The sequence below is a fragment of the Sinocyclocheilus anshuiensis genome, unplaced genomic scaffold (assembly GCF_001515605.1).
Source record: "Sinocyclocheilus anshuiensis isolate Anshui unplaced genomic scaffold, SAMN03320099.WGS_v1.1 scaffold496, whole genome shotgun sequence".
Classification (NCBI taxonomy): Eukaryota; Metazoa; Chordata; class Actinopteri; order Cypriniformes; family Cyprinidae; genus Sinocyclocheilus; species Sinocyclocheilus anshuiensis.
Genome location: NW_015555736.1, coordinates 546,759 through 561,875, shown reverse-complemented (window position 1 = coordinate 561,875; position 15,117 = coordinate 546,759). Strand labels below are relative to the sequence as shown.

General features: G+C 37.8%; 1 protein-coding gene across 1 annotated transcript in view; it reads right to left on the bottom strand.

The window, feature by feature from the left end:
• Positions 1–308: 308 nt before the first annotated feature.
• LOC107673120 (5-hydroxytryptamine receptor 2A-like) overlaps positions 309–15,117 on the bottom strand; it is a 28,243-nt gene continuing 13,434 nt past the window's right edge. Inside the window, exons 2-3 of the mRNA XM_016466591.1 lie at positions 5,684–5,884; positions 309–1,342 (exon numbers count right to left, since the gene is read on the bottom strand). Coding sequence (XP_016322077.1) covers positions 540–1,342; positions 5,684–5,884 — 1,004 coding nt within the window. The 3' untranslated portion in view covers positions 309–539. The remainder of the gene's footprint in view (positions 1,343–5,683; positions 5,885–15,117) is intronic.

The window sequence follows — 15,117 nt, the reverse complement described above, 5'->3', positions numbered from 1 at the left end:
GTCTGCTAAAATGATAAACCAGCAGCACACAAGTCAGCTTATACGAATGAGGCTACAGCATCTCAATCGTTTGACGCAGTACAAAAACTCTAGTCACATCACAACTTTTATCCACACTTGTTTTCAAAAACCAGACGCTGTAAACAAAACACTGCTGAGCTCCCATTAATTTAGACTTCACTCTCTGCATATAAAATGCTACGTAAAAAACCTACAAGTCTTGACATCAAACCAAAATTTTGACTTAACACTTATATACAATTTTTATAACCAGAGAAGTTTTATCCCATTGATTCAACTGACATTTATGGTCAGGAAAGATCCCGATCAGACAAAGGTCTTTTGATGTATCAGTACCCTGTGATAAAGTCATGGATAGTGAAGTCGTTCGTTCATAGATGCATTTGGGCTTTGAATACTAATACTTTAGACCAATCGGAGCTGATTTCTGTAGAGGTTAGTCGGAGAGAATGCCAAACACGAAACTCAGAAGAAAATCCAGGGTTACGGCTGGCATTTTGTGAGTTCACCGAGTGAATTCACAAGCAGCTGACACTCTCATTTTTGCTGCTTTTGGACAGATGTTTTTTATTGGGAAGGGGCAGAGAGAAATCCCCATTGCCTATTGATCCAGTGAGCGGCAGGTGTGTGGACTGATAGACCAGTGGTGGAATGGTGTTGACCAGAATTAGTTGTAGCGGTTTCTTCTCCTCATGAAACTGGCATCGGATGTATCTGGCGAAGGCTGAGCGGTAAGTCTTGTTGAAGAGCGTGTAAACCAGCGGGTTAACGGCGGAGGAAAGGTAACCGACCCACACAAACACATTCAACAGTCCGTTCATTATGTCGGCATCACACGTCGCTGGCTCGCAAACCACCGCTAAAACATTAGTGATGAAAAATGGACACCACATGACCACGAACAAGAAGAAAACCACGCCCAGAACTTTGGAGGCTTTTTGCTCGTTGCTGATGGACTGCACCGTATGGCGTCCGAAAGGTGGCGTCACAACCCCCGACTCTGCCCCCGCCTCACGGCTCAATGAGCGCCGCAAGAACAGTTTTTTCTCAGAGGGCGAGAATGAGGGTCCGGGGAGGAAGTTGAGAGTGAATCCTGCGCTCCATTTGGGCCTGGGCACCAGTTGGTCAAGGCAGAGAGTGGCCTCACTCTGCAGAGCGCTGATAGTCAGGAAGTAGGTCACCACCATAATGGTCAGTGGCACAAAGAAGGCCACAAAGGACCCAATCAACACGAAAGAGTTGTCAGTCAATAGGCAGCTGCCATCCTTGAAAACTTTGGTGTGATCGCGCAGACCCAGCACTGGGATTGGCATGGAGATGCCTGCAGAAAGACGGGGGGAAGAAAGTGCATTTGTAGTTTAGTTTAGTCGGCAGAAATTGGGACATTTTGACAAAAACAAGGTGGCAAAGAAACCCAACAACAGAGGAGAAATGATGACAGTTGCTTATTTCACACAAAACACAAAAGCAGCAAAGTTGTGTGACCTGAAGTTTGTCTATGACACATGCAGCTGTTCTATATGTGTCCTTTTCGCATGCAGTCCATTTGCACAAGCAGACATAAATGAATAATAGTTCATATAGTGCTATAAATAATACAGCTTTAATAGATAACACGTTAACATGCAATTCTTTATTCTTTTTAATGGTGTTAATACAGTTAGAAAATCTGACATAACTTTCATTCTGTTCTGTGAATTTTTTTTTATCACTAAATGAGGTAAAGGAATACCCTCTTAATTGAGAATTTATGTTCACAATCAAAATAAGGTTCACAGTCATCAATAATAATAATAATAATAAACCAATATTACAATTTATTAACAACCCTAATAAATAACAAAGTTTTTAACAACATATGGTAATAAAGAGTATGGGTTTATAATTTTGTTATATATAATATTGCTTTCATAGATAACATGTTAACATGCAATTCATCCATTTTTATTTTTAATGGCAGCAAAGCATTTAGAAAATCTAACAGTATAGTTCTTTTATTTTGTTGTGTGATATTTTAATCAGTAAATGATGAAAAAGATCCTCTTAATTGATAATTTTTTGTATACAAAACTATTAAAAAGTGATTCGCTGCCATTAATAATAATAATCATCATCATCATCATAATCAACCTCACCAATATTGTTATTTAGCAGCCTAATAAATAGTAGAATCGCTATAATTCTTCACCATCAACTTACGATTCATTTGTTTCTTTTTAATTCCATTAACATATTTTAAAAAACTGACATTTAATTGATGGATTGATGGATCTCTTGTTCAAGGACAGGCTCATATTCGACTTACTCAGACACATTGCTTATGCTTAGGCAGCAAAAATGACCGCCTTTGTCACATGCCTTTGGGTTACTTCACAGTAATTGATGGGACTTTGTTTCTCTCGTTGCCTATAACAGTTTAGAGGCGTAACTTCAATAACACAACTATTTACGACCATTAGCGTTCAGTTCAGCCTGTATAATGTTGAATATGATATACTTCACATTTCCGCTAGCATCTTGCAAATGGAAAGCTTGTATCGCTCAAGGACAAACTTTCAGTGAAACTGCCATGGTGATAAGACATCTCCATGGCAACAGTAAATCTCTGCATGTATGGATAACTGCAGGCCTTGGATGACTATGATAAGAAATGTAGAGTGTAAAAAATGGCTGTCACTGAGTGTCAAAATCTGAGAGGAAGATGAGGAGATTAAAAATATATATCGGTAAGGTTTCTGCTTCAAAACTGAGTTTAAAGTGGGGTTACTTTATCTTAGTCACTATCAGCCTCCTCTGGCATCACATTTCTTATCCAGGAGATGAGAGTAAACAGAGTTGAAAGTTAGAAAAGCAGCATTATAATAGAAGTTGTGATGGTGCTTTGCTCAAATCCACTGACAGCTCTCACGCTCCAAGGGTTGCATCTTCACAATGGATTTATTCACAATCATCTCAGTTATAGATGTTATGTGCTGACTGACTTAAGGCAAGACACCAGAGGTAAACTGGGTACAAATTTTGACTAACAGATGTCACCATAATTCTCAGTCGATTAATCACAATTGTTTTGCATTACAAGTTGTCTGAAATGTCATTTTTTAGATGTAGACAAAACATAATCTTATTAAATATGCACTAATTGGCATATATTTCCAAGGTTCAGAATACTTGTTTCATTTTGTTGACATATTAGAGTTTAAGCATAAACAGCATTTGCTGGTTAGGTATGTTTTAAAGCATGGCTGCTGGTTTGAGCTGGTCCTTAGCTGGACATGAGCTGGTTTAAACTGGTTCTTAGCTGGTCATGTGCTGGTCCTAAGCAACTAGCTCCTGCTCAGTACAAGTTTAGGACTAGCACATGACCAGCTTAAACCAGCTCATGACCAGCAGCCATGCTTCAAAACATACCTACCAGCATATGCTGGATTTTTCAACAGGGTTTACAGAAGGGATCTTTTAAAATCAAGAAATACTGCCATAAGAAAAAGCATGTTTTAAGAATAAAACGTTATATAAATGAGGTGAATTATATATGAACAAACTCCTCTGGAAAAACCTTCAGAATATAGATAGGAATTGAACTGCAAAGTTTGCTGTAAGTGCCTCTGAAGTTGAGATTTCTGGCTCAGTGCATGAGAAAAAAAAAACTTGTTTTGAGGAAATGTAATGAAATGTAAAAAATATGTAATGTAATTGAAATCTAAAGACAAATAGATAAAGTGTAATAAAAACAAACACTTGTATTTTAATGTGTATTCTGGCTGCTTTTGTTCCTTTTTTCTTTTTTCTTTTTTTAAAGAAGACGTGTTATGGAATAACAGCCTAAAATCTCACAATTGACCAGTGCTTGAAAAAAGCAATGGTTTTGTCTGAAGTGTCTTGCCTTAAAGCAGACTGAGAGCTGTTTAGCATTAAGAGGAAGGGGGATATAGCTGATCTGTTTTGTTTGCATTACAAATACTTGGATGGATGGATAAATGGATTCTTTAATGCAGGAAAAAGAACACCTATCAAATGTTCCACTACAAAAACTAGCTAATTCTGCATGTTTATGCTATCTCAGTGCTAAGCAGCTTCTCAACTGATTATTAGAAAACCACTTTTTAGTCTTAACAACCAGACTTGCTGTTTTTTGAAAAGCATCTGACTCATGCTCAAAGATCTCCGAAATGTTAGTAGGTCTACTTTGATCCCCAAATGACACATAATTACCATCTGAAAGTCTTCTTCACTTTAAAGCAGCACTAGCTCTCAGCTCTTTGACCACCCTGAAGCTCACAGAGGCTTGAGACTGGAGTTCTGGGATCCAAAAGTGTACCGCTACAGTTTAACCACTTTATTAGTGCAGATATTTTAGTTCTATCGGTCTCTATCGACTTTAGTTATACAGTATTGCCTTTGTATTATAAATGTGTTTCATTAGACTGTTTTGTTTTTCTTTTTGCACTACTGTGATGTAAATGGCATTGTGGCATTCACTTTATTACATTTTCTGCTCATAATATCCTTTTCTGTCTTTCCTGCATGCAGCTGGAACTACAGGGTTGGTCTGAGGTCTTTTTGAAGAATATCAGTGATATTTTAATGCAGAGCTTAGGCATTTCTTCAACTTTGGCAGAGGTTGATTTTTATTAAAACTAATAGATTTTTTTTCCTTTGTTTATATGAAGGTCACACTAAAACTTTTTTTCCATGCTTTCATTATTTTTTCAATAGTAAAGTCTCTTAATAAATAAATATCTCAATTTTTAAATAAATTATGCTATACAATTTATCACAATTGTGTGTACTTGTTTACCAAGGCAACATTAAATGTGACATGATATGAAGAAAACAAGAAAAATAAAGGTAAATATAACTTTTGTACAATAATTTTATTGAGAGCAAGCTTGAAAAGTGTAACAAAAAAAAGTTATTTGTGTGTATTTTACGATCCGCAAAATGAAATTAGTCTTAGCAAAGATGGAGCCATTTTATTTCACAAATGTTTAAAATGTCATTTCTACCAGAGTATGCTATTAAGCACAACACATGATTTGAGATGTGGTGGAAATAACTGCTGGAAATATTCATGACTTCAGCATTCAATGACCCAGACCTGTAAAATTCATTAATTTTTAGCTTTCCATTATGCTATTTTTTCCCCTCTTCTCAATTATTTCTTCCTTGTGGTGCTCCATTGACATAATCAGCAGGACACTGATGAAGCTGCACTCACTACTGCAGGTTTCGTTGTTGCCTCTCAGCTGCAATCTATATAACTGAATATTGCTGCAATTTTACTTCTCATTTACAGATACCCAAATCTCTCCCCCACTCATGTATTCAATCGCCTTTCCTCTGGTGAATGACAAAAGGCATGGAGGTTTATTAGCCACTGATTTCTCTAGTCCCAAAAGCAATTCAGATTCAAGTACACATAAACGCTTAAAGACCCTCTTTGGAACGCTCTTCGTTTTAGCAGCGGCTCTAAACAGCCAAGGTCATCCATCTCAAGCCAATAAGGAACATTTTGTAGGATTTTCTGAAAGCAGAGTCAGCGGTTGATACTGTCTAATTAGATCAGAGTCATGACATTCTGTTCACAACAGTCTAATAATAATGGCTTCACGTCACACTACAGCACAGTGTCGTGGCTGCATGTCGATGGCATCAGGTGTACCTGCTGAGATGGTCCAGACGGCCGTGATCTTGGCCCGGGCGCGGGAGCGTGAGTTTGACCGATTGTGTCGGATGGGGTTACGGATGGCCACATAACGGTCCAGCGAGATAGCGCACAGGTGCATGATGGAGGCAGTGGAAAAGAGAACATCCAAGTAGATCCACATGGGACACAGTGATGCAGGGAGGGGCCAGGAGAAACCTGAAGAAGAGACAGACATTCAGAGGATCAGGCCCAAGGAATAAAACTGACAACAAAAGCCTTAAAAGTATTGACTTTCCTCCGTTACATGCTAATGGACCCTGTGAGATAATTGAATGGGCTTATTCCACTAAGCTCAACTGAGTGATTTCACTGGAAGGCATGAGTGTGATGAGCTCTTGAGAACAGCACAAGAGCTTAACGATCACTGACAGTGTTTTCAGTTGACACGCTGATGAAAAACAGTTCAATTTCTACAACACTACATCCATCCATCCATCCATCAGTGAGTACAAAAATAGTTCTTGTATGGCATTGTTGTGAAAACCCCTTTTATTTTAAGAGTGTAGTACTCCATCCATCCATCCATTAGGGCTGGGCGATAGACAATATCCTATCGCAATTGCAATAAAATTTATGTTGATAACGATGATAAGCTCTGGACATTTTTACTCAATATGGATTAATCTGACAGGCTGTCACACAGCAGATATAAAGGCAACAGAAGCCAGTCAGTGCATGTTGAAACGAAATGAAAGCTGCTCAAAAAGAGGAAGCAATCTCATGAAAGAGAAACTGATCTTACTCTAAAAACACCCATTAACCTGGGAACTGCAAACAGTTACATTGATTTATATGTATATTAAATACCGGTAAATAAAAGGAAACCTTTACAAAAATAAACATGATTTAGCCTATTTAGTTCCATTCACTCCACAACAAATCCTTTACATTTAACAATATTACAGAACAAGAATGACAAAATAAGCAGCTATAAAAGTACATATTAAACTATAATATAAATATATACATATGACCCCTTTAAGAGTGTCACAAAAACAAGCATAGCCTATACTTGTCGCACATTTTTTCCCTTTTGTTAAGAGAAATATGTTTTGTGTAGTCCTATTTATTTAATTCCTTTTATAGATTTAATTTCTGTTTTTCTCCATTCACAGAAGCGCTGCAGGTGTGTGATGCGACGATGTGTGAATCCTGGTCTGTTGTTTTTGCTGCTATTCGCGCATATAAAGCTAAAGCCCTGAAAAAAAATTACATTCTAATCTTACTGGTTAACGATCGACTACTGACCTTTGGTTGTCAGTCAGGAAAATTATCTAAATGAACAAAATGCTGTTATTATACAATTCTCCACCAGATTTATTATGCTACATGCAAGTTCAGGTAACTCAAAAACTTGCGTACACGAGTTGAGACCTGACGTGAGATTTGATCGTAGCCACCGCTCACGTCCATATTGATAAATTCCAAGTTTTGCATAGAAACAACCGTATGCCCACTTTTCTGTCGTACGTTAGTTTGTAAATGAGGCCCACTGAAACAAAGTAAAACTGAAAAATCTTCACAACAACCCATCAAAATAAAAGTCCGGTTTAACTTGAAGAAATTATGACAGAAATATATAACTTTTTTTATATTAAAATATAATTCTCGAATAATAATATTATTATTTTTACAGAATATCATATAACCAAGGTATTTTTCATTAATTTCTGAGGTGCAGCATCTTGCTTGACAATAAAAATGCAAAGTTTTGTTGTAAATTAATTTCAATTGATTACATTTTAAAAGAGTGATCAAACTGTCAAGGTTTTATTAATAACATTTAATTGGACACTTAAATAAATTTGTATTGAATCATAAAACACGGAATTCAGAAATGCAGAAAAAAAAAAAGAATTCACGATTTTATGGGGCCCTAAATTAAAAGATATTTCACTCTGTGGAATTTAATTGCAAACAAATAAAGTTATGTTTATATTTATTCACAAGGTCTAACAAACATGTGGAAAGTATTTCCTTCCCCAATAACAGTAAATTAATATTGTGGTAAATATCTATAATGTATGATATGGAAAAAATATTGTGATAATATTTTTGACCATAACGCCTATCTATCATCTATCTGTCTATCTATCTATCCATCCATCCATCCATCCATCCATCCATCTATCTATCTGTATACCCACTGTGTCAGCCTGTCCTTCTGTCTATCTGTCCAGCAATCCATCCATCCAAGCACACTGAAGCCACTGGTGAGGAGTTAGTTCAGGTTTGTGAGTGCAATAGCGTTAGTTCACTCTGCTCTGGGCAGTCAGGCAGAAAATGACCATCCACCCAAGACTCATCAGTGAAACTGTAAATTTCAGTCTTAATACTTCCTGGCACTTTGTACAGAACACACACAGACACAAACTGTGAAGGGAGGAAATATTGAATTAATAATACATTTACAGCAATTTGCAGTTACTGTCAGGTACATTCTTATGAAAGGAGCGCTTTCACTAGATTTTATTTTGTCACTGACAAAAGACTGAAATGCGGCACAAAGGCTAAGCCAAAAGAGCCAACACAAATGAAGTGCCACAAAGAAAATAGTCTTTCAAGGGAAGAAGAAATGAGGTAGAAAAATAAAATGAATGAAATTGGTGAGAGGATAACAGGAGGAGGAGCTGTAGGAAATGGGATGCATGCCTAGAAAGGAAGTGAAGGGAAGAACGGTCATATGTGGATGAATGAATGTACAGAGCTTGTGTGCAAAAATATGATAAAGATCATCAGTCACCAAAACAAAGATCACACATCACACACCTGAGGTTTAGAAACATCACTCTTCATCAGAATTCACTCAAGTTTGATATTGGATTGTACCTCAGCAGAGCCACAGTATTACTTTAGTTTCCCTGTGTGTGTTGCGTTTACTGTGTTTGTTTAAAGTTTCCCTGCAGTTCAATTCAACACTCAAAAACCGATTCTGTGAATTTCTCTGCAGAAGAAAATATCAGTTTGTGTTTCAGCTAAAATTCGGTCTGTGGTTTGATAAATGCATGCAGCAGCACAGGAGATAAACTACATTATCTTAGCTTTGAAACGCTCCCCCACTCTCCTGCCTTCACTATCAACTGAGCAGGGCTGGACTGGGACAAAAAATCCAAAGCGCGAACGCAGATTTGAATAGCAGCTGATGCTGTGCCGCACTAAACGATCTAATCACACCGGTGTGATTGTATCAAATATAAAAAATATTATTCGGCTAATTTTTGTCTTTTGGAAGCTGCATTTAAAATCAATTTGGCTCAGAAATCTGAGGGGGCACGAAAACGTGGGAAAAGCCGACGAGGAAGAAGTTGGGGTGAAGTGATCTTTATATAGGCGGAGCAAAATACTTCATCGCTCTGTCTATAGCGAATTGTGATTGGATGTTTACGCTGTTAATACAGGAGACAAACCAATGGGCCACTGGCTGCTCGCTTTCCTTGCGTGATGGTCCTCGGCACAAAAAATAAAAATAAATAAAAATAAAACCTTCTGTCGACCTCTTAAATGCGTCGGCCCACCGGGAAAATGCCCGGTATGCCCGATTACCAATCCAGCCCTGCAACTGAGGTATAGAAATATGTCTGGGTGACACACTAGCTAAAGATAGATGCGTTTTACTATGAACATGAAATGCAGGCTGCCATCATCACGGCTCAAACATAAACATATTTGGTAGTAGCCATATGACAGTACACAGACTGAAACTATACTGGTGGTAGCCTACTCTCTGTGAATATGGTTTGCTTTTTTAAAGCAAAGTTCGGATAAGGCCGAGACACACCCAGCCGATGGTCGGCCATCATCAGGCCATCGGCCAGCATCTGTCGGGCTAGTTTGTTTGGTGTGTTCCACACGTCTGCTCTTGTTGGGCTCACGTCAGCGGCAGTTTGCCCGATTCAACATGTTGAATCAGCGTTGGGGCCGTTGGCGCCAGTGAGAACTCTTGAGTTTATGCTGGCCACACATTAGACGATTTTAAGGCTGATTTTTAGCCAGATTAGCTCCCCCGAACGATCGGGAGGTGTAGCGCGATTCATGGCTTGTCACAAACGATTTTTTGTCCAAAAAATCCTCTATTGTGTGGTGTCATAACGATTATTTAACTGCTCCAGGATCGAGACGGAGCACCTGAAACTGTCTCCATGTCTGTGGTCTCCCATGGTTTTAAAATCGGTTAAGGCTGGCCGCACACTAGATGATTTTCAAATCTTAAACTATTTTAAAACCACGGGGGACCACAGACATGAAGACAGTTCAACCGATTTTTAGCCTTATAATCCTCTGAACACACACACTAGATGATTCGACCAGACCACGAGACCACACACTTGTTGATTGTAGGAACGATTTCACTCGCGAGATCAAACGTGACTAGATAAGAAAAACAAACAGAGGACAATCAATGTTGTCAGCTGGCTCTCCTGGCGCACGTTCTGTTTCACAGTGAAAAACAAAGTATAAAAAAGAATATGGGTGATGTTCTCTGCTTTCATGGCATGTTTGTGGCTGCCAAGTTTCAGCTATAGAAGCACGCAGCATCCGGTAGGTGACGCTTGCTCGCTCTCATTGGCTATATGGTGGGTCTCACGTCAGAGGCAGCCCGATCAAGGGTCGTAAATATCAAACATGTTTGATATTTACGGTTTGAGTTCGGGGACGCTCCGTCTCTATCGGGAGCAGATAAATAATTGTAGTGACACCACACAATAGATAATTTTTTGGACAAAAAATTGTTTGCGACAAGCTGCGAATCGGGCCACACCCCCCGATCGTTCGGGGATGCAAATCAGCCTTAAAATCGGCCATAAAATTGTCTAGTATGCGACCAGCCTAAGATTTGAAAATCGCCTAGTGTGTGGCCAGCCTTAGCAAATGAGTCAGTGCTCGAGAATTAAAGCGAAAGTGATGAAAACGAGTAAGTAAATGAAGGCGGCACAGACAGAAGGTTGTTCTAATGTTACGTGATCTTTCCCAAGCATTCCAATATGCAAATATTCAACATGAGCCGCTTAAAATGAAGAAAGTTATCAGCATAACTGATATTCAAAATGGTAAGCAAGCGCTGCTTTGTTTATGATTCGTATATCTGCATTTATCTCATATACCTTTGTTTCAGTTTCTCATTTTAAATGCCGAATATATACTATTAATAGCTGCTGATATAGACAGTTATTTCCTCTCACGCAGGCGCAGAACGCACGTGTTTAGTTTGCAGTCGGCTGTAGTCTGAGCAGTGTTCAAGCACAGTTTTTTGGTCCAGACGCCGCTGATGCAAGGCGACAACACCGTCGGCTTTTGTCGCCGCTAGTTCTCTGAAGTCGGCTTGGTGTGTGTTTTTTTTTTTTGGTCAAAATCATAATTTGAACTGATATTAAACAGTAAAAAAGTGTAAAAGTATTTTTTAAATATTTAATTATTTTAAATTAATAATTTTTTAAAATTAATTTTAGTACATTTTAATTACCAAAAATGTAAAACCACACAAATCAGAGTTTTAAACAGTATTTAGACAGTATTAAAGGGTTAGTTCACCCAAAAATGAAAATTCTGTCATTAATTACTCACCCTCATGTTGTTCCAAATCCGTAAGACCTTCGTTCATCTTCGGAACACAAATTAAGATATTTTTGATGGAATCTGAGAGCTCTCTGACCCTCCATAGACAGCAAGAATATTACCACGATCAACACACAGAAACGTAACAAGGACAATCGGTAAAACAGTCCATGTGACATCAGTGGTTCAACCGAAATTTTACAAAGCTACGAGAATACTTTTTGTGCGCAAAGCAAACAATAATAACACAATTTATTCAGCAATTCTTCTCCCAGAGTTACCGTCTTCCGCCATTTTGGAGAGTACCCCAGAACGTAATCAGCATAATCAATGTTGTTTACGTTCAGTTGACAGCGTGCACATTCTACTGTTTATATAATGGTCATATAGGTTGATCTTCTCAGCCCACTGATCAACATATTTAGAAGGTTAAACACCTCATTTAAATGACTGTTTATTGAAAAATAATAATAAAAAAAGAGTTTCAGGCCTATTTTATACCCCATTTCATGGAATTGCCTACAGCATGGGTTGAAAGCGAGAGAGGATCAGGGCTTATGATATGAAGAGATAAAGTTATTTTTAGAGAATATTAAGATGTGGGGATTGTTTGATGTAGCGGTATGCATCATGGCACAAATAAAAATCAAAGTCTTGATGAAAGAAGCACAAACAGGAAAATATAGAAGTAAAAGAATAAAAGGTCAATCACTGGCAGGCAGAAGAGGTGCTTATGAATAGACTATGAGAGATGAAGAACGCCTTCCATTTCTCCACTCTGAGGTTTCTACCAGCTGTGGCTTTATTCAATAAAGCTCAAACAAGAGACGCCGCATCAAAACCAGAGGCTAATTAATAATCCGTTAATACAAAATGGCTGTGAACGTGTATGCGTGTTCTGTCTATTAGATACATGCATGCGTGTTTGTGCTCGTGACTGAAAGGGAAAGAGAAACAATGAAGGGCAGATACTCGATTTAAAACCCTTCAGACAGTTTGTCTAATTGGAGTTGCTCATCGGTACAGACTCAGGGGACGCCCTAATTGCTGAAGGCGTAATCATCCCTCGTTTAATACTCAGACCTAACAAAAACCTGACAAATTCCCTCAAATCTGTAGAGTGTTTGTGCCTGTGCCTCAGAGGAAAGCCAAATGTTATCTGGCCAAGCAGGATAATAGCCTGATTTGGTTGAAGGACACCTTAAAAAGCAGTAAGTGTGTATGAGTCTGCATGTGTGTACCATATTTTTGGGACAAATCTGAACCTAGAACTGAGCTAAATCTGGCAAAACCTCCATTTGGGAATGTTCTCATTTGTTAAAATTGTATTAAAATATAGTAAATTTAAGGGATAGTCATTCACCCTCATGTCAACCAAAACCTGAATGACTTGTGGATCACAAAAGAAGATAGTTTGAAGAATGTTGATAACTAAGCACTTTCTGTTCCCATTGACAAAAAACACAATGGAAGTTCATGGGAAACGAAACAACAAAGCTAAACTAATCAGTCTACGGAATGTGTTTGCAGTGCTGTTTATGCTATTACAGCGAATTTAACCATACAGCCTCTCTGAAAACATGAAAACACACACACATACGCACATCACTGCCACCTTAAAAGCTTTGCCTTTTGACCACAAGACCAAGATTTCAGCAGGCTGAATGAGAAATTTTAGCAAAGACTTGACTCTAGAGTGCCAGAACATTTTGAAATGCATTTCATGTAAGCATTGATTTGAGCCAGATGCCAGTGAAATGACCACTGAGGGTATGATTACATGGAAGAAAAGAAAAGAAAAAGAAAAAAAATTTGATATTTGCCTAAAGCAGGAAGGAATCTCACTGTAATGTCATGAGGAGTGTGTATGCGTGTGCATTTGTGTTGGTGGAAGGATAATTACAATACCACTGGCTCACCCCCTTTTCCCTGACCCTTCCTGAACTCATCCTCTGCCTCGTTAAGCAGCCCTGAATCTATCAGACTAATTAATCACCCCTTCCTGTCCCAACACACACCTTTCTCACTACTTCACTTTGTATCTTTACCTCTTTGTCCTGCAAACAACTCAAAATGATGATGAGTTCCCACATAACTAATTGCCATTGCCCTTATGACTGGATGCATGTTTTAAATAATGTTGATGCCTTAAGCATTCAGTGACCAGTGGCTATCAAATAAAAAAAAAAATCGGAAAAATAGTCCATATAAATCTTAGATTATGTCTTTGAAGCAAAAATTTAATGTGGTGTCAAACCTGGCATCGTGATAGGATACAAGATATAATGGTAAACATTATGAAATTATAATTTTTAAATATGCAATTAAATATTTATATATTACATTTTGAACTATTTATTATTTAACCTAGGCTCAGTGGAAAAAAAGTGCCTGTGGCAACATTTCTACAAAATGACATTATGTTGCTTCATGTGCATTTCATGACACTTTCAAAGTTAAATTTCCAGTCAGGGTCTCGAAAAGCATATTCAGTTTTATCCTAAACAGATGAACGTCAATCTGGCAATGATTTTACTTTGTTGATGTTGTTAGGTTTTTGCGTACTAGGTGTGGGCGATAATTACCAAAATATTTATAGTAATTTTATTTCACGATAATGATATATATCATAATATAGTTGTTTTTGCTTTAAATAAGGTCTTTATGATATCAAAAATTTTGATACCATAGAAATGTCACAAGTCTTGTCACCAGTGTCAATATCACAAAAAACAAATAGCCTAAATGGAAGAAGAAAAAAAAAACTCAAGCTCACTGAAGACAAGTAAACAGTCCGCGATTAAATAAGAATTTAAAAATTAAATACAAGCAATAGGACAAAAAAACGACTGTAGAACAAATAAATAAGAAATACATTGTATAAACTAATCAAATGTAGGCTATAAAAACACTGCATATTCTTCACTGTGTAAATTAAATATATATTGCTTCTTATTAAAGTTTAAAAAGTGCCTTATTCAAGGGCAGTGAGAGCTTTTCTTTCTTTTGTTGTTTGATTAACATGAATGACAGACAGCAGGAATATTAGACTGCTGTCACTTTAAGAGCTGGCTTGATCCAATATACTGTTACACGTGTTTTCTTTCTCAGCTGTTTGCTTTCACTTAAGACCTAAATTACTGTGTTTACAAGGATACTTGCAAGGACGGGCATTTTGACACATACAGGTGCATCTCAATAAATTAGAATGTCGTGGAAAAGTTCATTTATTTCAGTAATTCAACTCAAATTGTGAAACTCGTGTATTAAATAAATTCAGTGCACATAGACTGAAGTAGTTTAAGTCTTTGGTTCTTTTAATTGTGATGATTTTGGCTCACATTTAACAAAAACCCACCAAATTCACTATCTCAACAAATGAGAATATGGTGACATGCCAATCAGCTAATCAACTCAAAACACCTGCAAAGGTTTCCTGAGCCTTCAAAATGGTCTCTCAGTTTGGTTCACTAGGCTACACAATCATGGGGAAGACTGCTGATCTGACAGTTGTCCAGAAGACAATCATTGACACCCTTCACAAGGGGGGTAAGCCACAAACATTAATTGCCAAAGAAGCTGGCTGTTCACAGAGTGCTGTATCCAAGCATGTTAACAGAAAGTTGAGTGGAAGGAAAAAGTGTGGAGGAAAAAGATTCACAACCAACCGAGAGAACTGCAGCCTTATGAGGATTGTCAAGCAAAATCGATTCAAGAATTTGAGTGAACTTCACAAGAAATGGACTGAGGCTGGGGTCAAGGCATCAAAAGCCACCACACACAGACGTGTCAAGGAACTTAGCTACAGTTGTTGTATTCCTCTTGTTAAGCCACTC